The sequence below is a fragment of the Megalobrama amblycephala genome, linkage group LG12, assembly GCF_018812025.1.
Source record: "Megalobrama amblycephala isolate DHTTF-2021 linkage group LG12, ASM1881202v1, whole genome shotgun sequence".
Lineage (NCBI taxonomy): Eukaryota > Metazoa > Chordata > Actinopteri > Cypriniformes > Xenocyprididae > Megalobrama > Megalobrama amblycephala.
The window spans coordinates 10,107,152-10,132,276 of NC_063055.1; the positions used below are offsets into that span (position 1 = coordinate 10,107,152).

Sequence of the window (25,125 nt, forward strand, 5' to 3'; positions counted from 1 at the left end):
GTGACTTATTTTATTTTTATTTTAGGCTTGATCTTTTGCATTACAGCTACTTCTATTTGATGTTGATTTTGTAAGACACAATCATTCACATTTACAATTCAAATTGATTAAAATTAAGTGTTTAATGGGCATTTTTTTTTTTTTTTTGTTAGAAAAAATGTGTCCTAAACAGTGTTGGGTGTAACGCGTTACAAATAACGTGAGTTATGTAATCAGATTACTTTTTTCAAGTTACTAGTGAAGTATTGCATTACTTTTAAATTTACAACAAAATATGAGTTACATTTTCAAATAAGTAACGCAAATTACTTTGTTTTCCAATTCATTGACTCACAGCTGTCCTGTCCCCATGTTGAGAAAAATCTGGGAATAATTTACCTATTTACTACTTCTGCTGCTGCTTCTGTATTCCAGAATGGCAGCAGAGCTAAAAAGGGTTGTTTGTTTGAACTGCACCCTCTACTGTACAGGTGTGAATTTGCATTTCCTTCAGCCTGAGGCTTTTCTTTTGGTGTGAAAGGGCCTTTATTTTTGACAAAAATAGAACTTTTTTGTAAAAACAAACAACCCACCCCAGATGAGAAAAAGTAACACAAAAAATAACATTACTTTCCATAAAAGTAACTAAGTAATGCAGTTAGTTACTTTTTTTAGGGAGTAATGGAAAATTGTAATGCACTATTTTTAAAAGTAACTTTCCCCAACATTGGTCCTGAGGATCAAATTTTAAGACGCACATATTTCCCCTTAAATTCTGATGCGGATCTAAATGCTACTGAAATGTTTTAGATAAGTTAGTAATAATGCTTTGTGTTACTCTCCAACACTATATAAAAAAAAAACTGTTTGCATCAGGGACTTTGGATATATCCTGTAGTGTTCTGACGGATGATTTACAGAAGCAGGCCATTGGGACGAAGATCCTGGTTTGTAGTTGTAAAGGCTGAAAGTGATCTTCCAGTCTCCCTTTGTCTTTCTCTTCCTCCTCCCCCTTGCATCTTCCCCTCATGTGATCCTTTCGTTGGGCAGACAGACTCAAATTTCTGCCACCACAGGTCTACTGTCATTTTCTAGCCAGTCAGCTTTTGCCCCTGTACAATACCTACGGATAAGCTAACCACAGCTATAAATGTTTCACTGCTGCTGGCAACTTAATACAAGGCAATGTTTTCGCCTTTTTACTTTGATTCTCCTTTTTTGGCAGCATCAAAAGAAGTGCCATGTGGAGGCTGAATTAGGCCTGTCCCTTGTGCTGCTAGAGAGGAAGGATGAAAGAGAGAGGAAGAGGTGGTGCCCTTGGGCACTTCATTAAGCACAGCAGGTTGTACTGAGGATGTGGTGAGATTTCAGAGCCCCCTTCCCCCCCATCCTACATTCAGAAGGGAATTTTGGAAGCGCCTTGAGATGAACTATTTGAATGCTAATGTATGGATTAGCCAAAACAATGGAAAGCTTTTTAAGAAGGCATGAATTTTAACGATCCCAATCACACCCTAAAATTCAGGCTGAAAGTACTGTAATTGGTGGGTGGTATGGCTCATGGTATGAGTAATATTTATATCACGGTAACCATATAAATGACAACATTTTGCTGGAAATTCAACCCTAAATGTTTTGTTGATCACATTTATTGTTTATGTATATTATTATAATTGTTTATATTATTATTATTTTATTCTGATGTTCTAATTTAAACTTTCAAACTAGGTAAACCCCCAAAGGAAGTACTTTGCATCTCTTTTGTATTCCATGTATAATTCATGAACTTAAGATGAAGTGCAGTGGCTCTTTTTGGGGTGTCTCAGCTAGATTTTGGATGAATTATAAGAAGTGATATTAAGCTATGCCTGGGGCTTGTACTCTATGATTCAAGTAATAAAGACAGGGTGGCATTTCTGCATTTCCCCGGCCTCCCCAACAGATCGTGGGTGGGTGTGTGTGTGTTTTGCATTCTCATTCCATGTGTGGCTAAGATTTTATCTGACAATTTGAATCTTTCAGGCATACATGGGAAGATCCAACAATAATATCAAAGCACCATCAAGGAACAATTTGCATCCATGAATTCCTTTATGTTCTCAATCCCAGCCTTATTCAATATATCCATTGCTATGATCATTGTAGCACATGTACGGCTCCACCATGCTGGAACTCTGTGTGATTTTCATATTATTGTTCATGTACTGACCTCACTTCCTGTCATTATTTGAGCGCAGGATGTTTGCCTTCTAGGAGATGCCTCTCCTGAGACGTCCATTGTTCTTTAAGACCCCCAGATTTGTTTGTTTGTGTGGTCTGTGATTTTGTTCCATTTTTAGGGAGTTTCTAAAACTTTTGTGTTTTGCATGCAATCTGAGTTAAGCCTGTATTTGGATGGTGCAGAGTTGGAAATGAAAGAGAGCAGATCAGTTAAACAAGTAAGGGTGCTCCGATCAGAAATTTTGGGGCCCATTACTGGAAGCGGTATCAGCCGTAAGCCGTCCAATCGCCTATACCGATCACTGAAATAAATAACACTACATGATAAATAGAAGGCTTCAAATAAATTCTGTGGGTCTGTGTTCAAGCGAATAGGCTACTCACCAAACCGAGCATGTTTTTGACATTTTTGACACATTTCTATGTGTATTTGACCATTTAGGTGTGAACCAGAATTCCAAATTCAAATTTAACTCGGTCTTGGAGCGTGTGCACAAGTCTCTTGAGGAGCAATATCTCTTTTGTGGCTTAATGCAGTTTTAATAACTTTTTTTTTTTTTTTTTTTAATTAAGCATGTCTTGCAGTTTAGCAACACTCACTGATTTAGCTGATTTGGGCTTTTAGGGAGGAACGAAAACACACTGCTGTGAAGAAAATAAAATCGCACAGCCCTAGTTTCTTGCTGTCATTGCAGTGTCTCTGCAATGATACTGCAAATGTATTGTCCTTTTCAGACACCAGGTAGAACTGCCAGAACGGGGCATGTAGTGAATTTAAGCAGCGCATAGAAAAAGTCTTGTGAATTTTGCATCATCTGATCAGCTCTTCTGATCAGCCTTTATAGAGTCGACCGATCAAACTATACACGACGATTATCGGCCAATAACCATCGACACCTGATCGATCAGAGCACCTTTATAAACAAATGTGTTTTCTCATTTCTTTTAGTGTGCTGTGTACTGCAGTGTAATTGGAAATGTTGTCTTGTAGATGTGTTTTGATGTAACCCCCAAGTGCTGCCATTATCTCAACTCTTAACTAGTAGTAACTCTTAACTTTTAAGAACAAACTAATAGTTTTCAGTCGGTCTAGATTCATAGATAATCTTGCTGTGAGTTCTTCACACAGTTCTGGTTATAAACAACTCACAACACTTTTGATTCATTTTAGGTTTTTCTGTTCCATGTTTTCTGTTATCTGTTCTCCTCTCAGTGTAATGTTCAGCCTGACATTTACTTAAGGTCAGTTTGTTGACTTGACTTTCGTTGTACATTCCTGGTCTTGTTGTGCATGATTGTTAAAAGTGCACGTTATTCCAAATAAAAATGTTTTTCAGAATCTTTTTAACAAAAAGCTCATATACCAACCACCTGACATACAGAAATGTATTTTGCTTATCATTTGTCTTACATTATTCATTAAACTATATAAAGCCTCAGGAAATGATGTTTGTGTATAGTTGTTCAGTGATCTTAGTGTTTTCCCACAGTGGATGTAAGTGGCAGAGTTCTGCTTATTGAAGAGCTGGAAAATTTGTAAGTTATGAACGCAGATATTCTTGATGAGGATCATTACAAGAACAACAACCAGGGTCCGCTGAGAGAGATGGAAAGAAACACAAAATAACTAGTGGAGAGACAGGAACAGTGAGATGGGAATGTCTGGAAAAATGTTAAAGGAGCATTGCTGGAATCACCTTGCATTAGAAATCTCATCTTGAGGCAGCAGAAAGAAATCCAATCTGCTTTTGCAAGCACAAGAAATACTCAGGAAGCCTTTTGTTGAATTAGTTCCCCTTCTCTTTTCTCTCAGAAAATTCTCATTAGATGCACATCAAAAGTGACTATAGCAAGTACTTGCATACTTGCTTCTGCAGGGGGTCTGAGACGTTTCCTTCCCTTGAGACTTAACTTTAGGGTCTCTCTCAGGTTTCTGTAAACAGAGATTGGCCCACCTCTTTGTCTCCTAGTAACTGCAGTTGCCAGTCAGCCTGTGGAGGCAGAGCCTGCATGAACTCATGGTATTAATTATTCATGAGTGCTTGGAAGAGAGGGTGACGTAAGGATAGAAACTGAGCATGCTCGGCAAACTCTGGCACCAACGGTAACCGGGCACCAGCTAGAGAATTGGATGTATTATGCCAGCCCTTGGCTGCTGTCTTTGTTTCATTTACACTATAATATATGAACAGGCTGGGTTTTGAGTGTGAGCAAAGATGTGTGAAAGATTTTAATTTAGCAACCATAGTCATGAGCTTGTGTAATCCCTCCAGCCAAACGAACAGACCCTCACAATAAGCTAACAGACCACCGTCTCCTTTTCATCGTCAGTGCATACGGGCCAGTCAAAGAACACATGCCACCAAGAACCATGGCTCAAGCTGTTTGTTGGATGTCATAGGTGTGTTTTGGTGTGTGTTTGTGTGTATTTAGAGAGAACCTGCTGGTTGTCCAATCTGCCATTTGTGTAGTTCAAAACCCTCTGAATAGACTATATATTAGAGCTGTCAAAAATAACGCATTGATGTTATGCTTCATTTTAAGCCACACCCACTCCAGGAACCAGTCGGTAACAACATTCTATTTATCTGTTTAAGGTTCACTCATTTGGTGATATGATTTATGCCTATGTCAATAGAAGTCCCTCTTTACACTGACCATAGACCAGTTTTCTGGTTAATCTTAATAGTTAATGATATGAGTTTAGAGCTGAGGGCTGTTCCTATATCCTTTAAAGTATTTAGGGCATTAATATGTATAGTGCCAATTTTTGTATGACATATGTTAGTATGTGGGTCAATGACGTATAAGGATTTTCGACAGGCCCATTTTAAAATACAAGAAATAGTATCTATTGCAATTGTTCAAACATTAAGAATGTTGTGTACACATAAATTCAGTGATTTTAGTGGGTTTTTTTTTTTCATATCTAGATGAATTGGCCATAGCCTTTAAAAATGTCATATGGTGTGACCGTGATTTATCTTAAAATTAATTCATTTCCTTAACATGCTTAACATTTATTTTTACAAGTTCTCAGTAATTAAAGTGTTTAGAAACAGTATTTGCATTTAGTTTGAGATTCTGTAAAGGATGACTTAGATATCTTTTTAGGCATTTAAACCAAATTTTAACTGAAAAAAAAAATGCAACCGGACAGAAAATGTCATTGACCCATGTATAGTACTTTAATAATGAATAATGGTGAAGCCAAAGTATGAGAATAATTACTTGGGAAAACATGCAATATAGAAACACCTAAAGACTGCATTAATTAAAAAAAAAAAAAAGTATTATTAAATTTACATATTTAAAAAAAACTTTTTTAAATAAAGGAGTGCTCAATAGCATTGCGTCGAGATGTCCCTAAGACACATGATTAGTTTCTTGTGGCTATGATTCTAAACCAGCCTGATTTTACTGGGCTACTTTAACATAAGTTAGTTTTCTAGTCATTCAGATTGTCAACTGACTAGTTCATTAGCCCACTGAAATGTCCCTAGTATATCTGGATATGAGTGAAGAGTATTTTTTACCTTAACTGCTGTGTATGCATGTGTGTTAAATGACACTTACAGGCTAGCAGATGGTGGGGGGATGCTGTTTTTCCACTTGAGTGAAGCATCAGCGTGCTGCTAAGGTGATTTCCTCGATTTCAGCAGTAGCCGGCATTGAACCGGCAGGACTGTGCGTAATACTCCCTCCCGGCCTGGAGAAACACCCACACATGTCTGCATTATGTTTATGCAACACTCATCAGTTCTAGGGAGCTAATTTGGAATTAAACCTCCCACCTCATGTGATTTGATTGTCAGGTGATGTCATTGAATGGCTCGCTGTGTTTTGAAGGTGGGCAAGATTGACAGAATAATGTCATGAGTTATAGCCCAGAGTAATCATTAACTACTGATCTTGTGTGCAAACAGAGCATGAGCGAAGAGATTCCAGTTTTATCTTAATTGCACTTTATCGTCCCCTCTTTCTTTCTCTCTCTCTCTCTCTCTCTCTCTTTCATTCTCTGATACATTGAGGATTGTGCACTCATTAGTTAAATAAGATGCTGTCAGTATAACGAAAACATCAATTCAGCTCAAAATACAAGCCACTGAACAGATGAGCCCCAGCGTATTCTACTGGCTTGATTGAAGTGTTAGGTTGAATATTAAGTGTTAGGTCTGGATTATATGTAATTGCTTGGTCAATTCTTCTTCTCCGAAATGAATCGCATTTTTGAGGGCCTAAACATGCTCGAATACTCATGAAACTTTGCACATGCATCAGAAGTAGTGAAAATTTAGTTCTGATATGGGTTTCAGTATTAGGTGTGGCAAACTGGCTCAATAGCTCCACCTACAAAATTTCAAATAAGTGCCTTTCGCACTACGTTTCACGTACAAGTATGAAATTTGATACACACATGTAACAGCCCAATACCTACAAAAAAGTCCATGGGTGCAAAATCTGAAAACCCAACAAGTAGTGAGAAATTTAGAATTTTCTCTGCAAAATTTTTGTAGTTTTTGCCATTTTCATACGTTGTACTTTAACGAACTCCTCCTAGAGTTTTAATCTTTTTGCCTTTATTATGATAGGAGAGTGGACAGGAAGCGAGGTGGGAAAGAGAGAGGGGGACGGGATTGGGAAAGGTCTGCGATCTGGGACTTGAACTCGGGTCGCCCGAAGCGCAACGACGGTATATGTTGACGCGCTGCCCACGAGGCTATCGGCTATCTGTGTAAATTTCGTTTTGGGTCAGTGTGTTAATGTGTCATTGCCGTCCTGTAGTTTATGTTCTTGGTGTCACATCATGTAATTGTCAGGGATCTTTTGCTAGGTTTGCTACTGCGTTAAACTGCTTTTCTCATCAGTCGTGTGTTCTATTCCTGGTGACGTTCATCAGAAGTCCTCAGGGTGAGGCTGATTAAATGAATTTGTAATCTGTGCTATACTCCGTGAGGTGCTGTAAAGACGTTTGTTCATTGTTCTCCAGTGGAGGAAGTACGCTGGCTGACTCTCATCTCGGTCTGTCTCACAGAGTCAGTGCCAGAACTCCAGAACGAAGCTCTCTTCTTCTCCCTAAGCTTGTAGGTTCAAACCCTGTCTTAACACCAGGTTGGACTTTGGACATAATCACAACAACAAACAAATCAAGATGTATATCTCAGGAACAGTGTAATATAATAATGAAAAAATATTTATGTGTAATGCATCACATATTAGTTTTGGTTTTGTGATAAAGTCTTTGAAGCTGCATTACTGTGTCTCTCTTGTCTCCTGTTGAACAGTGGATAGACTGTCTTGTGCCCCCTGTGAACAGACTGGCTCTGCCTCAGGCTAATACACAGCTTGTCTGTCTCTCTCTCGTTCAGTCTCTACTTCTCAGAGATCATCATCATCATCATAAAGCCTCGTCTGACCTATGACAGACTGAGACTATACAGCCCGTGGCGGCATTCACATTCAGTTCATAAAGACAGGTCTTCAGTCGGAGTCCTCACAGGGCTCCAGACTCCAACTGCAATGGTCACATTTATGATGACAATTTAAAGAAAATAAGTAAATAATAAATAAATACTTTTAATAAATGAATATTGTCTATAAATGATATATAATTATTATAATTATATAACTAAATTATAAATACATAATTTTTAAAAATTGAATTTAAAAATACTTAAAATTATTTTTTATTTTATATTTTATATTTATATTTTATTTTATTTAATATACATTTTTATATAAAATGTATTATATAAAATGTTTAACATTTTTAAGTGATTGTCCTCCCTCTAAAACAAAGTTATTTAGCTACTCAGTCTTTCATTTTAGGTACTTCATCGCTGTCTATCTGGCTTCATCGAATGCTTTACCATAAATAGTCCTAGAATGTAAAGCTGTAGATGTCACTTACTCCTCCGTAGAGTTGTTTGTTGCTCAGAACCCAGATGGACTGTTTGGATCCACCGTGTCTGTGCTGTCGGGTTGGTGGTGAGGAATGTGATGTAACAGCCTTAAGCTGGAACTTTCAGCTCACCCGATTCTTCATCCAAGCTGGCTGGATGAAGGCAGCAGAATCTTTCTCGGCGTGTATGCAATAACAGATAAAAGCAGTGAGATTTTGTGAAGCAGGCTGGTACCTACATACATTTACAACCCAGTATATGTTTTTATGGGTGGCTCAGTGGGTAGCGCTATTGCCTCACAGCAAGAATGTCCCCGGTTCGAGCCCCAGCTAAGCCAGGAATCCTTTTTGTGTCAGCGTGGGTTTCCTCTGGGTGTTCCGGTTTCCCCCACAATCCAAAAAACATGCAGTATAGTTGAATTGGAGACGGTAAATTTGTCTGTAGGTTTGAATGCATATGTGTGAGTCCCAAACCATCTAATGGGGGGAGGGTTGGGGAAAGACCTAATGACCTACCACGGAAAAATCATCTGCAAGAAAATTCATGGACGGTCTCTCGCGTATGGCAAGAGGTGGTCCATAGAATCACCAAGGGTCGGATGCGACTGATGGTTAATAAATGAATGTTTTTATAGCAGGATATGTAACTGTATCCTCATTGCTTGACTTAAAATATATTTTATAAGGGAAGAGTGATTTTCATCTCGACTTGGTTGAAAACGCTTTCAAAGCAATGAAACAATCCTTGTTTGTTATGTGGATGTTTATTCAGCATTGATTTATATTCTGCACTCACCCTGCAAATGTTTAATATTCTTCAAACAAGTCCTTCTATATTCATGTTTCCTGTCTGGCACAAGCAACCCAGTGACAGATCAAACTCCCTCTCACTGGACCTCTCTCTCTCTTCTGCTTTCTTCTTTGATCAGGACCAGTTCGAGAATCTCGACAAACACACGCAGTGGGGCATCGACTTCCTAGAGCGCTATGCAAAGTTCGTCAAGGAGCGTCTGGAGATCGAGCAGGCCTATGCAAAGCAGCTACGGTGAGCATCTAACAACACGCCTTAAACAGCAACTTCCATCAATGTCTCATCTGACATCAGTGAGGGGTTTTATTGCGCTAATAAAGCATGTAATTAAATAGGTTAATAAAAAAATGAATGATTTAAGTGAGGCACTGATTCAGATTCAATCTTTGTAGCCATGTTTACTAGAGATGCACATAACTACTTATTTATAGAATCAACTGGGTACACTAGTTGACTAATTGGTCACAAGGAAGCCCTGTAGAGTTTAATGATGAATTTAATTGACTAGTCAATTAATAGTGACCAGTCCCTGAAGTTTACAGGTATTGCAACAATCTATTAACAATATCTGACCATTAATCTGTAATTATCATCACTAATGCATGTCACTTCTGTGCTTTTAATAGTGGCAACAGCAAAATGTTAAAAGTAGGGTAGGCAATGTTTTTCATAAACACTTTTTTGCTATACTGGTTGAAAATCATTAGTAGAAGTGGTCTAAATATTAAAAAATGTACATATATCTTCTGTGCAAGTCTTAGGACCAAAAAATGTTCGTCCAATCATTGCATTGTCCTTCCTGCCTGTCAACATATGTATTTCCATACCTCCGCACAGACATCACATGTCATCAGCGTGTTCTGTAAGGCTATGCAGAGTTGTAGACAGACAGTCACAGAGTGCTGCAAACAGCAGCCACCTTTCTACAGTTTCTCCTGAACCAAAACAATGAGCTTTTGCTGCGTTCACGACATAACAACCGCAATTAAGAGATGGCAACCCATGCAGTTCTGCTCGGAGCTGTTCACGTCCTCAGACTTGGATTCATGAGTTTCTATGTCAACACTATTAACGCTGAAATGAATCCGCAGCAGTCAGGTGGTACAAGTCAGCGCTCTTTAAGTTGTTTACGTTCATCATTATTATTATGTTATGTGCTTTGAGACATGAGGTAATTTAATGCCATCTCTTGTGACGCTTTCCAGACTCTGCTCTGGCTGTGTGCATTCATGTGTTTTGGAGGAGGGGTGGCTTTAGAGAGCGCTCTGAAGGGAGGGTGGGATCTTATGATTTCAAAGCTAGCTTGTTACAGCTAGCCTCTCCAAAATTGCCTACCCTACCCTTAAGACACCACTGTTCAGTAAATCAATAACAAAGTAATATACAGTAGTTCATCAGCCTAACTGTATATTTTTTATAGTTGGAACAATCCGTTTTATAATGGGACTTTAATGTGCACATCTGCCTTGACCCATGTTATTGATTTTTTTTTTTTTTTTTTTTTTTTTTTTTTTTTTTTTCTCCCCCATAATTCCCTTCTTTGGTAATATTGCTTTTTGCCTTGGGATTCAGCATGAGGGTGAGAGACACATGAGGGGTCAAAAATCCCTGCAGGCTCTAAGTTGTAAGATTTGATATGAGATCAAACTGAGAACGAGAGACACTCCGTGTATTCGCCAAAGGACATGCAGTGACTGCAGCTGGGGCCTTCTCTCCTATCCTCGCTTCTCTCCTTACCTCTCCTCTCCTGGGAAGTCTTGGTCCCTGTGGATGTTCTGCTGTTGCCTGGATACGGTTTTAGAGTCGCTCCTCCACCCCCCCCCCCCCCCCTCTCTCAAATCTCGTTGAAGGTTCTAGTGTAGTACCACATTCATTCTACCTGACAGGTCCCACAATGCTCTCTACACCCACCCCACCCCCGTCACACATGGCAACACCCAGACTGTTTTCTCTCTCAAGGGTTTCTGTAGTGAGGGGTGATTGGAGCCAAAGAACATTACCCTTGTTTGATTTGTTTTAATATAATTTTTTAGAAATTAATCTATTTATTGGCAATATATTATTTTTTTTGTTCTGTTTAGAATTATTTTAGATGATTAATCTATTGATTATTTCTTTGATTATTATAAAAATTATTAAAAATAGCCAGTCATTCCAGCATATTCCCTGGTGGTGATGTCAAAACGTAAGCATCCATGTATTTCAGAGTATTCTATTTATTATGCGAGTTGTGATTTTAAATAGGCTAAAGCATTAAAAACCCCAGAGTATCTGGTCTTAATATTACACTTTGACATGCACATAACATATGTTTCTTTTCACATCAAAACAAGTAACTCTGTTGATTATCAGTTTGATCCAAAAAAAGGATGCTGAGACACTTTAGTTTGAAAGTGTACATAACCCTTCATAACCAGATTGAAAGTGAAGGGAAGTGAGTTTTTGTTTGATCTGTTTCATGAAGTGGATTTGAGGAAGCTTTCATAAAGGAAGTGACAAACATCATTAATTCAGCTCGACGGGGGTCTAGGTTGGGGAGGAGGGACCGTCTTCCTCCCTAAGCACATTCGGCGGACCCCCACACCATCCCCCATTCCTGAAGAGAGGAGCATGCCTGAGCACAGCGGTAGAGCTTCTCTCAAGAGCTCCCACATAAGATTTGTTTCTGCATTCGTTCCCTTGAGTTTATATTGCGTGGGACGGGTGGAGAAGGAAGACAGATTAGCATACCATCACTTGTTTTGCCTGTTTACCGTGGCCTACTTTAATTCTCTGATGCACAAAGTAAACACACTAGACAGACTCCTTTTTCTCTTCATGGCTGTATGAATAACTTTAGTTTTGATGTTAAGGGATATTATAATCCCCAATGAGTGGTTTTGTTTGATCTTTTCAGAACATGAGCTTTCTGAATATTTCTTTTTGTTGCCCAACAGGAGTCTGGTTAAAAAATATTGTCCCAAACGCTCCAAAGATGATGAGCCCAGGTGAGTTAAATTACAAACTTTTGCATGCTCAAAAGATTTTGAAGTGGTTATTTTGGCAGCTGTTTGTTTTTAAGGGCAGCTAACAAAAAAATTGAGTTGGATATAGCATATAATAGCCTGTTACATGCATCTATAGAATGCTTGATTCTGATTGGTCAGTCTAATTGATCATTGTCCAGAGAACATGACTGATTTCCTACTTAGCAAATCTAGTTTAATGTCTCTCATATCACTCTGCAGTCTATTTTTAATTGAATGAAATAAAATATAAATAGTGGATGAAAAAATGGGAAATACAAAAAACAAATTAAAACTGAAAGGAAAATAAATTAAACCTACATAGTATAAAAAAACCTAAAGAATATAAAATGCTAATTAAACATATAAAACTAAAAGCTAATTCAAATATTAATAAAAACTATTTTAGTATTGAGTATTAAGAAATACTAAAATAAAACCATATCAGTATATTTTAATACACTCAAACTATTGGATCTGATGACAGAATAAAATCAACTCTACATTTTATGCATTCTTACTGATTAGCTCATGGCATTATTTCATTGTACGTTTTGACTGTAGTTGCTTTCCTAACCAGCATATTTCTACCCTGTTGGCTCTAGATTACGGTCGAAAGCAGAAACGGGGGAGTATTCGATGGGTGTCAGCTCGAGACCCTCCCATATCCCGTAATGAATTCCATTAGATAGGCATAATTTCTCCCAGCATGTGTTTTTGTCCCAGGACATTCCTCATGTAGTGTACAGACTGCCCACTGATTAGAACTCAACCCTGGAGGTGGGGGACATTTGCTTTGGACAAAAACATCTCCGTCCAGCCCTCCCAATACACACACATCCTTAAAGAGGAGAGACGAACAGCTTTTTGTGTGTTTATGAAGGGGGATTTTTAATATAGTGAGCTAGTCATGCCTTACAGGCTGGCCCTTAGTCAATATCAACATACAGATAGACTAGAGTCTGTCGGCCCCCAGGGGCCATGGCGGCAACCTGAGGAGAAGCTGTGTGCGACTGGTGATAAACGCACTTCATTATTAATGAGGGCATAAAATGTCCAATAAATTGTCCCATATCAGAATGTAAACCTTTTAGTTCAGATGCAAGAGGTTCCGAAAGTAAATATTACGGTCTAAAGCATTAAATCAGCTACCCTGCTCTGGCCTTAAAAAAAAAAATCAACAACAAAAACATAAGTTGACTAATTCTAATGCTTATATTTATTTTGTCATTTTAACGAATGGAAAAAAGCTTGCATTTGATTTGTTCGATGGAACTGGATATTTTTGGCAAATATCAGATTTAAAGATCATATAGTTTTTATTTTAGTGTTGTAAGAAACATGTGTTTCTATTTTGAATAAGTAAAAAATAAAAAATAATACTTTGTTTTTGTCTCAAATAGTCATTGATGTGGATATGAAAATAAAAATAAACGAATAAAATAAGATGAAACTAGATTATATGTTGTATTATTTTTTTAATCGTTTTTTATTTTCTTTCTGCAGGTTCACATCCTGTCTGTCATTCTACTCCATACTGAACGAGTTGAATGACTACGCAGGTCAGCGAGAGGTCGTTGCCGAGGAGATGGGGCACAAAGTGTATGGGGAGCTGATGAGGTACTCACAGGACCTGAAGGCAGAGAGGAAACATGTGAGTGCCAAATACATACGCCTGAGACACCTGCATGTTCTGGTACAGTTCAAGATGAGTTGTATTTTAAAATTTGTTTGTTGTGTCTTGTGTCTGATCAACAGCATCTCCAGGAGGGACGAAAGGCCCAACAGTATCTAGACCAGTGCTGGAAACACATGGACAATGTAAGTAATATACTAGTAATTTCGTAAAATATCAGTAGTGCTAAGTACAGACTCTGGACCTATGCGAGTCTGTACGATACGCTTGTGTGCAGGGCCTCAAATTAAAGGGTAAGTTCACCCAAAAATTTAAATTCTGTCATTAATTACTCACCATCATATCATTCAACACCCGTTCATTCATCTTCGAAACACAAATTAAGATATTTTTCATAAAATCCGATGGCTCAGTGAGGCCTGCATTGCCAGCAAAACAATTAACGCTTCCAATGCCCAGAAAGATACTAAAGACATATTTAAAACAGTTCATGTGACTACAGTGGTTCAACCTTAATGTTATAAAGCGACGAGAATAATTTTGTGTGCCAAAAAAAAACAAAATAAAGACTTTATAACAATATCTAGAGATGGGCGATTTCAAAACACTGCTTCATGAAGCATTGAAGATTTTCAAATCTTTTGTTTCGATACATTGGTTCGGAGCGTGTATCAAACTGTCAAAGTCACGCTCCCCAGTGGTGGTTGAACCATTGAAATTTTGAAAAACCTATCACATAACAAAGCCTCGTTTACTGAAATCATGTGACCTTTGGCGCTCCGAATCCCTGATTCGAAACAAAATATTCGTAAAGCTTCATGAAGCAATGTTTTGAAATCGCCCATCACTAGATATTGTTAAATAAAGTAATTATTTTGTTTTTTTTGGCACACAAAAAGTATTCTCGTCACTTCATAATAACATTAAGGTTGAACCACTGTAGTCACATGAACTGTTTTAAAAATATCTTAATTTGTGTTCCGAAGATGAACGAAGGTCTTACAGGTGTGAAATAACATAAAGGTGAGTAATACATGACAGAATTTTGTGAACTAACCCTTTAACACTCACCAAGCAATAAATGTGAGCAAAAATTAGCATTGTTGAGTATATGAAATGGTGTCAATAATAATACAGTGTTGTGAGAACATGAATGTGAAGAGACTAGAAAAGCGTAGCGCCAGACAACAGTCCAAACGAATGCTGATTCACAAACTTCTGGCAGTGCGTAGATCCAGAAATAGCTCAAAGATCACAAAAAACAATTTTCATATGCAGATCTCTTTTGTTTGTTTTTTGTGTGATCTTTGAACATGAATGTGAACAAACATAAACAACGCTCAGAACAGGTGACGGGCCAGTACTGCATCGTCACAAAGTTTAAGCCTTGGCAATTTTAATAGGCCCTATTCAAGCGCAAGATGACGTGAAAGGGAACTCAATTTGTTACTCACGCTGTGTGGGAAGTTTAAACATCCAAAGCTCGCACCCAGTAAGCCACATCTCACAGCGCGTGAATACTAAATTGAGCTCTCGTTCATGTTTTCTTGTGCTTGAACGAACTTATTCACGTAAAATTATATAAGAAATTGCTCAGAGTATCCTAGTAAACATAGTCTTAAATTAACATAAACGGTGTACAAAAAAAAAATGCACAGAATGTATCAGTATATTGGATCCGTGCTTTCAGTCTTAAAGTGACAGCAGCCTGTTAAATGTTAAAAATACTCACTGCTCTTGACTAAATAACTTTTGTAACTTTAATCATGTTTAATTTATACAGCGAGGACTAAGCAATGTTATTTTACATTTGATTAGCCTACTTTATTCAATTTCTGTAACTGAAAACTACTGTTAGACCTACCTGAAAAATGTTGTTTTCTCTGGTATCTACAATTTTGGTGTCATTACTACCTGTCTTTGCAAAAACAGTTTCATGTCCAGCAAAAAATATTTATGGCCGGTAAATTTTCTTAAGTCACCAGCCATTAGCAGGTGTGGCAAAAAGTTTATTTTAGGCCCTGTATGTGCATACATCCTTATAAGAGCCCTGAAGGTAATGTTATTGTTCAAAACAGTTCTTTGCCAAAATCTTTGTCAAAATTTTTTTTTTTTTTTTTTTTTTTGAAAAACAAGCAGTGTTTACGTAATGATTTAGCTGAGAAATACTTTGCATTGTTTATTATTCAATGGCATGTTATTTTTTGTTGTGCTTTGGAAATTGGTAATAGGAAATGTAAAATTTCACTTGTATGGGTATCAACCACAGAAATTTTGGAATTGCATCAGCCCCATTTAAGATTGATTGTGTTTGTACTGCTGTTTGCACAGTTGTGTCGGTGGATGAGTGCAAGTGACCGATTCACAACCTCTCCTCCAGCTGTGACCTGAGGTCCAGATATATACAGATCCAGATGACTGTGTGTTTGTGCAAGTAGAAAACAGAAGAAGTGACAAAGACTGTTGGCAGTGCACAAATGGAAACCTTCCTGCGCCGCATTCATGTTATCATGCCCTTTCTTTCCATTCTCCCTCTCGCTCCAATTCATACCCTGCACTGCATTCCTGCATCCCGTACGTTTCCTGCCTGTCAGTGCGTCTCATAGACTGTGTGGCTGGAGTATTTGTGCAGCTTTATGGTTGCTGCAGTTTTAAGGCCAGCAACAGCTGAATCTGGCGTTGAGAATGGCCATGTTGTAATAACATAGGTATTCCTCTTTCTTGCAATGTCACGAAATGAAACACAGATGGTCTGGAAGCTGTTACACAAATTTCATTATCGCTCTCACTTTCAGTATGGTTTTGGATGTTTGTTTGTAAGATTATCTTCATTTATGTCACTACTAGATCAAATCCTGACAGTTTTTATGCAGGAAGGATTGCTATTGCTCACTTAGCGTCGCAGGAAATGCTTCATGTCTGTTTTGACAGCCCAACAACGCATGTCTCCTTTTCCGTATGGATTTCACAGAGTAAAAAGAAGTTTGAACGGGAATGCAAAGAGGCAGAAAAATCACAGATGATGTACGAGAGGCTAGACAATGACATCAACGCCACAAAGTCAGAGGTGGAAAAGGTATATTCTGTGATCCTGATATACTCTACATAAATTATTGAAGTTATTGACTGAACATTGACTGAACCATTTGAAAACATTGCAAAATAGAACTTGAATGCAGTTTCTGGCCTAAGACTGGAAGTTGTCCTGAGGCCTGAGCTGTATTCCTGAAGTATTAGTAATGCAGATGACCATTCATTCTGTCTTAGGCAAAGTCCCAGCTGTATCTGAGACAACACATGGCGGAGGAGAGCAAGAACGAGTATGCAGCCCAGTTGCAGAACTTTAATGCTGAACAGTGGAAACATTTCAACGTGGCCATTCCTCAAATATTCAAGGTGAGTTGTTGAAGTCTAAAGATAAAAAGATTATACTTACTGAACAAATAGCTATTTTAGTATTATTTAAGTACTATTATAGTAGTCAGTAATATTTTGATTTAGCATTTTTTTTCTTATTTTCAGTTTTCTTTTTTCAGTTTATTTTTATGTGCTTTTGTCATGTTTTTTTTAATAGAATTCAAAAGAAAATGTTTCTATTTAGCTTGAATTTATAGTAATTTTAGTACTTAAACTTATTCAAGTTAGTTGCAATTTCTAATTTTCTTTGAAGTTTTGAAGTTTTTTTTTTTTTAATCTGATGTTTGTATTATATTTTATTTCAGCTTTATTTCAGTTAACGAAAACTATTCTTAATGCTCTTTTCCATTCGACTGCGCTATTTTTCCATCGTTTTTTCAATGTAAACACACTAGTCAGACATCTTTAAAGGGTTAGTTCACCCAAAGATGAAAATTCTGTCATGAATTACTCACCCTCATGTCGTTCCACACCCATAAGACCTTCGTTCATCTTCGGAACACAAATTAAGATATTTTTGATGAAATCCGATGGCTCAGTGAGGCCTCTATTGCCAGCAAGATAATTAACACTTTCAGATGCCAAGAAAGGTACTACAAACATATTTAAAACAGTTCATGTGACTACATTGGTTCAACCTTAATGTTATGAAGCGACAAGAATAACAACAATATCTAGTGATGGGTGATTTCAAAACAGCTTTCGAAGCTTTACGAATCTTTAGTTTCAAATAACTTGTTTGGAGTGGCAAAGTCGCGTGTTTTGATACACGATCCAAATCACTGATTTGCAACAAAAGATTTGTAAAGCTTCGAAGCTTCATGAAGCAGTGTTTTGAAATTTGCCATCACTAGATATTGTTGAAAAGTCGTTATTTTGTTTTTTTGCTGCACAAAAAGTATTCTCGTCATCTTCATAACATTAAGGTTAACCACTGTAGTCACATGAACTGTTTTAAATGTTTTGAGTACCTTTCTGGATCTTAAGAGGTTTGGTGACATTGCTGGCAATGGAGGCCTCACTGAGCCATCAGATTTCATCAAAAATATCTTAATTTGTGTTCTGAAGATGAACGAAGGTCTTACGGGTGTAGAACGACATGAGGGTGAGTAATAAATTACATTATTTTTTATTTTTTTGGGTGAACTAACCCTTTAACAGTCATGGTCAAATTATGCAGCATCTTGCACATGAAACTGCATTCTGAAAACACGGCACTCAAGTTAACGTTTAAAAAACGTTTGTCCATTGACCTTGCACTTCTTTCAATCTACTGACGTTTTAACCGCAAAAATGTTTTCTGTGTGAAGCCGGCTCTTAATAAATTTCTTTTTAGCTAACAATAACAGCACTGTAATGTACTGCATTTGGTTTGCGACCATTAACAGAAAAGATCTAATAATTCAAAACGTCTCTATTGCATGTAGTTTTGTTTATGTAGTTGAACCTCTGTGTCCATGTGCTTGCAGAATCTGCAGGACATGGATGAACGGCGGACGGTCAAGCTTGGTGAGACGTACCGGAGTTTTGCCGAGGTGGAACGAAGAGTCATTCCCATTATCTCAAAATGCCTGGAGGGCATGGTGACCGCTGCTAAAAATGTGGATGAGCGTAGGGTAAGTGTTGAAATACTCTTAAGACTTGAATGCAGAGCCATACAAAAAGGAATTGAGTACTGGTAAAACATCTATAAATTCTATTATGATATATTATATCATATTATATTATAAGTTCAAAGTTCAAGACTTTAAAAAAAAAAAAAAAAAAAAACTTTTTTTCCCCAGCAAAATTATCGTAAAGACATTTAATGTTACAAAAAGGTATCATGGTTTCCACAGATATTAAGCAGCATAACCGTTTTCAGCATTGATAAAAATAAATGTTTTTGAGCCACAAATCAGCATATTAGAATGATTTCTGAAGGATCATGTGACACTGAAGACTGGAATAATGATGCTGAAAATTCAGCTTTGCCATTACAGGAATACATTACATTTAAAATATATTAAAATAGAAAACAGTTATTTTGTATTGTTATAATATTTCATATTGTTATTGATTTTACTGTATTTCTGATCAAATAAATGCAAACTTGGCGAGCATAACTTCTTTCAAAAACAAACAAAATTTCTTACAGATCAATATATGTATGTATGATGCTTACAAAAAAAAGGAAAAGAGAAAAGATGCATTTTAGAACCAGATGGTGTAGTTATGGCATCTAATGTGCTTTGATTACCACCCTTCATCCCATGGTTGCCTCAAGTAACTTATTATGCTCTATTATGAACTCAAGGGAATGTACCGTACTTCTCCCTGATGTAATTAAGTACCTATGATCTTCATGGTAGCCCTGGTCCACTACAGTGAAAAAGGGAGTCTCGGAGACGACGAGTAGGCGAGAGGAAGTGAGGGAGTGGATGATTGGGAGCAAGGGTGGATGAGAGAAACATAAGTTGCTCATTTTCTAGTGCTGTCGCCAGCGCTGATGCTTATGAAAAGGTTGCATGTGGTGCTGCAACCTCTGATTACATTTTTATCTTGCCCCATTTTAGTCTCCCTCTCTTTTTCTGTCCTGATTTCGTTCAGAAGTTTGGGGTCAATAAGGCTTTATTTATGTTTCTTATGCTCACCAAAGATGCCTTTATGATCAGTAAAAGCAGTAGTATGTGAGAGATTGTTACAATTTAAAAGCACACTATGTAACTTTTGGCTCTCTATCAGTTAAAAAACAAAAGTGCATGCATTTTTCGGAAGAACTTTTTTGGTTGTGCTTCGGCTCTGCATGACTGCAGATGAATGTAACCCTTCACAATAGATATTAATAATAAACTCTTTTAGAGAGCTGGTTCAATAAAATATCTTACCTGATGAGTAACAAAAATGCCATCTCTGCATCACTTGTGCAGCGTTTCAAATCCTTCAGTTCTCGCCGCCTCCGAAAAGTCAAGCCAATGTTGATTCCGGTTTTATTACGAGCTCTGTTACGTTCTCTTTTTGCCAGCAGACTCTCCTCTCTTTGCTGTGTTTTTTAAATGGCTGATTCACTAGAGGTTCGAGATTTAGCTGCTCAATGCCAACCTCTCTTACTCGCTGTGGTAACTAATACATATTTAAAGGTACATGGTGTACCTTTTAAAATGAATTTTAAGATGAATTTTATTTCTGTGATGGCAAGGCTGAATTTTCAGCAGCCATTACGCCAGTCTTCAGTGTCACGTGATCGTTCAGAAATTCATTCAAATATGCTGAAGTTTTTCACTTTTGATCAATTTAATACATCTTTGCTGAGCATATTGACTAGGGCTGGGCGATATATTGCATGCAATTGTCACGCGCATTTCGTCAGTAAAGCCGGTTTCCTTGATTACCGCTAAATCGCCATCACCTGCTTTCAAATGGAGCAGCATTTAATAGACAGAGCCGTAGTTCACTGACAAGATACGCAATATCGCGTTCATTATCGAAGGCGATTCATCTGCGATAATGAACGCGATATTGCGTAGCTTGTCAGTGAACTATGGCTTTGTCTATTAAATGCTGCTCCATTTGAAAGCAGGTGATGGCGATTTAGCGGTAATCAGGGAACCGGCTTTACTGACAAAATGCACGTGAAAATCGCATGCGATGTATCGCCCAGCCCTAATATTGACCATGATCTTTAAACGATAAATATTGAACTTCCAAGAAATGTTTTAACTTTGAGTCAAACTGTTCTTAGCAAAAAGACCTCAGAGCTTTATATAAAGAAGCTAAAATTAACTTAATGTAGCCTAAGCCACCTTAAAATGATGCTTAATTTGGCCTCCCACTAGCCATTTTTTAGTAAGTTTTCCATCATAATTTTCATTTTAGGAGAGAATCTTTATTATTCTTAAACAACTAAATGCACAGCCTCAAGTGGGTGTCAAGTCAATGGCTCTAGAATCAAGTTAATGGCCCTACCGACTAACCAACTCTTTCTTTATTCTAGTAATAATTCTGCATTCACGTTGTGACGAATTACTGTCATTTTAAGCTGGCAGCTAGAAGATTCTACTCAGAGCTGTTCATATCCACAGACTTAGAAAAGATCATTTTCTAGAGTAACACCCATAACACCATGCCAACCTTGTTTTTCCTCTTTTCCCCTTGCTTTCCCGACTCCAATTGTCGGTACTTGCCCTGCCCAGTGACGAACCAATCGGGTCTGATTATGACCTGATTCTGTTTACAGTTTTATTTATGAGCTCGCTTACGTTGTTTTGGGATTTCCTAATGCCCTCTGCTTGAATGCTGAGGTCAAGAAAGCCTCATAGAGGCTGTTAAACATGTGACATGAAGCCAGAGCTCTTTTGTAATGCTACCACACCCTGGATAAACACACAGTCATCCCAGACCAGCTAACCATCTTGCATTGTGCCTACTTTCACAGTTTACCAACACTACAGTACTCACTGTTTCTTCATATAATGGCCTTAAATCATGCCTTTTTATGCCCTTCATTTTGTAGTCTTTTTTCCTCTATACAATATTACTGCTACAGGTATGGGCTAGTAACCAGAAGGTTGGTGGTTGAGTGGAAAAGAACAAACCATGAGCTTACACCATTATGCTTACAGTACTGAGTTGAGAATTGATGTTCAAGAGTGCAAATAAATAAGTGTAGTCGTAGTAGTGGAGAAAGAGATGTGTTATGTTGGTGACAGAGTTCAGGGAAATGTGTTAATTTGTTTGAAAAGTTCAAAAGAACAGCATTTATTTGAAATGGAATTCTTTTGTAACATTATAAATATCTTTACTCTTGCTTCCTTGCTGAATAAAAGTTTTTTTTCTTTTCTTTAAAAAATAAACTTTTAAAAGGTAGTGTATTATACTTGCACTTGGCTCTAAATAAAGAGTATCAAGCATGTTAAGCATATTATTGTTGTCCCACAGGATTCTGGGATTGTAGTGGAGTCATTCAAGTCAGGGTTTGAACCCCCGGTCGATTTCCCTTTTGAGGACTTCAGTCAGAACATCCAGCGAACAGGATCAGATGGCACCATTGGGACCCCCAAAACAGAGGGAGGCAAACCGGACCCCAAACACCCTATTAGCAGGACCAAAAACAAACTCTGGCTTTTCGGGAAGAAACCCAAGGTAAGTTTTACAAACGCTCTTCATTGTTAAGCAACCTCTGGTCTATTTTAAGTCTCATTTGCTTAGAATAGGTGATAAATTAAAAGCCCACATGACCGCCAGGCTCTCTCTGTTTTGGCTTGTGTGAACAGTAAAGGATTATATAGCTAGGTAAACTTTAACTTTTTCTTTAGACCTATGCTGTAAGTACAAACTTTCTGACCTTTTTATATCTTTTTTAAGAACATTACTTCACGTTTTTCCTTCCCTTGAAAGCAGTTCTTGTTTTTATAAACCCTTCATTTGATTGAAAGTTAAAACTTGCTTTTAAGCCACATTAAACAAGCTAGACTTCATTCAGTCAGTCATTTCACTAGTGATCATAGTTTTGCGTGTTCGTTTGTTTGATTGGTTCACCTTAAATCTTTGTTGTCCCAGCTTCCCCCATCCATCCCTCCTCCTTCCCTCCCAAGTTTTCCCTCTGGCCATTTCCAGCCTCCTAAATTCCGAACAGAGCGGATAGCTAACCATCTATCTGAAATGAGAAATGCAAAATCTAAGATTCCATCCTTCCGAACTGTGAAAAGAGGGGTAAGAGTCGGCCTGGTGTGTTGTGGGTTTGCCGTGATTATGACATTAGCGCTTGCTGCTTGCGCTTGGGCCGGTTTCTCTCACCCAGGGTTTAGCTAATTCCTGCACGCGAGGAAACGGAGAATTATGATTGTTTTGAGTGAAGGAATAAGGCTTTATCTGGGTCCAAGAGCTGTGCCTATAATTTTAGCTGTGGGGTTAAAATAAAAGTTTGATTTGTTGCGTAAAGCAGTAGAACACGGTGGAGGGTGTGTTGGGTGGGTGAATTTATTTGTTTATTAATTTTTTTTCTTGCTTTATTTTTAAAAGCACATGCAAGTTTGCATATTACTGAATACAGCTCAGTAGCTCTTCTCTGTAAGCCTGTGTTCACACTGACAGTGATTTATTTATTTATTTTTTTGCACATTTGTGCTTGCCAACCAAGTCACACAAGTTGCGTTGCTTGAACTCTCATTGATAGATAATGCATCACACCGCTGCTAAACATTTTTGCATTGAGATTATTACCGTTGCTCATTTCTCTCATCGAAAATGAACGACTTGCAATTACTTTGACGCTGTAAATCGCTGTCATTGTGAACACGCCTTAAAACAAACTTGAGAAAGGGGAACACAGGGATATAAATTTACAAACATTAGGAGATATTTGTCTGGATATACATTGAGTTTAGTCTGGGAGATTCACTGTTTTGAAAAATTCTCCTTTGAAGATCTTTTAAATCCTGAACAAAGCTTTTTGGATAAATACCAAACTGATTTTGTTTACCAGAAATGTTTAACATTCGGCTGTAAATCTCTTTGTAGAAAAATTCCATCAGAGTCATTTCAATTACCTCCAAAGAGTACCAGTCCATCCTTTTCTAAACAAAAGAGCAAACAATGACCACTTACATACAGTTTGATGAGGATGCAAGGAAATTTTTGCCAAGGTTTAACATTTGTGAATGTCTTTTTAACTATCTGCATAAAACTATTCTGAAATCTCAAGCATCATCTTTGTTTCCTCAACATTTTCTTGGCCAAGTTTCAGTGGAACATCATTGTGCAACAAACCCACTGAATGTTTGCAAATTTATGAAGTTACTATAGAAGCATTGCTGTCATTATTTAAGTAATCTGTTGTGCTAGCAACTCTAACACTCTGCCAACTGCCATTACCTATTCCTAGTAGTTCAGATTAACTGATTTGAAAACCACATTAAGACCTACTTCTGTAAAACCAAATGCCACTATATTACCTGTTCTTCTTTTAGCTTCTACTTTATAACCTAGCTTAAATGGAAATATTGAAAACAAAGATGAGGCTGGTTCAGGTATTAACAATGTTAAACTAACATGAACTGAGATAGAACTACAGTAGGTCAGACCTCGATTAAGACCTGGTTTATCCTGATGGTGCCGTTCTGTGTGAACGGGACTAAAATCATCAGTCAAAATGCATTCGATTGACTGATGTTGATGAGCGATTTGTTGTCTTTGTTCTTTTTGAAATGGCGTGACCTAACCTTAACATCTCAGTGGTCTTTAAAGCTGGTAAGTGATGTGTTTTAGACTGCTGTAGTATAGATATGAGGTTTGAGAATAGATTTTGAGTGATTAGTTCTAGGATGCTATGACTGAAACAAAACCCCCTCCCTCCTTCATGCCGTACAGCTTAAAGATGTCTTTCTTATAGTCTGGCTTAATGTTTATAAACTTTCAGCTGAATTGCAAAATTGGAATGTATGCAAACTAATGGGCCCATTAAACTCTAGGAAGGACATCTCTCTTAAAAGCGACTGTTTATACCACGTGCACTGCAATTGGGTCTAGATGCTTGTCATTGCATCTTTGCCTCCAACCAATAACCTATATTTGTACAGGCGCCAACACTAGAGGATCTCAGCCATCTTCCCCCTGAACAGAGACGCAAAAAACTTCAACAGAGGATTGATGAGCTGAACAAAGAACTACAGAAAGAAATGGACCAAAGGTAGATTCTAAAGCTTTCTTTTTTCTAATTTCTAATTACTAGAAATTACTAGATACTAAAAACCATGTGATAGAGAATTGTTTTAATTAAGCAATATTTATATATGGGTCAATGAAGTGGCGGGTCATTTTTTTTGTCCAAAGGCCTTAATAATAAAAACAAAGACGACATCCAAAGTATGTAAGGTAGTACAACTAGATCTCTTTTATTGAATCCAAAAGGTTTTAATTATATTTTGCTACATAAACATATTTTAAAGATTTTGAAGTGTCAAAAGGTCATTCGGTTTAACTGTCCAAAGGCCAATACAGCCATTTCATTAGTGATTAAAATATCTTGAAATGTATATATTTTTTATTTTATTATCATATATCAACATAGTGCAAAATGGTATTAAGGTTATGTGTAGAAGTCGTTACTTTGTTATGAGAAAGAATTTCATTGATGTCATTCGGAGTAACCAATATAAAGGGACCATTTTGGATCAAG

At 37.5% G+C, this 25,125-nt stretch overlaps 1 protein-coding gene across 3 annotated transcripts in view; it reads left to right on the forward strand.

Moving 5' to 3' along the window:
* fnbp1l (formin binding protein 1-like) overlaps positions 1-25,125 on the forward strand; it is a 49,363-nt gene that overhangs the window by 19,560 nt on the left and 4,678 nt on the right. For 2 of the 3 annotated variants that reach the window (XM_048208683.1, XM_048208684.1), the window contains exons 2-11: positions 9,031-9,146; positions 11,849-11,899; positions 13,424-13,571; positions 13,676-13,738; positions 16,525-16,629; positions 16,821-16,949; positions 18,440-18,586; positions 21,888-22,091; positions 22,509-22,661; positions 24,527-24,636. In XM_048208683.1, coding sequence (XP_048064640.1) covers positions 9,031-9,146; positions 11,849-11,899; positions 13,424-13,571; positions 13,676-13,738; positions 16,525-16,629; positions 16,821-16,949; positions 18,440-18,586; positions 21,888-22,091; positions 22,509-22,661; positions 24,527-24,636 — 1,226 coding nt within the window. The remainder of the gene's footprint in view (positions 1-9,030; positions 9,147-11,848; positions 11,900-13,423; positions 13,572-13,675; positions 13,739-16,524; positions 16,630-16,820; positions 16,950-18,439; positions 18,587-21,887; positions 22,092-22,508; positions 22,662-24,526; positions 24,637-25,125) is intronic. The other variant, XM_048208685.1, reaches the window with a different exon arrangement.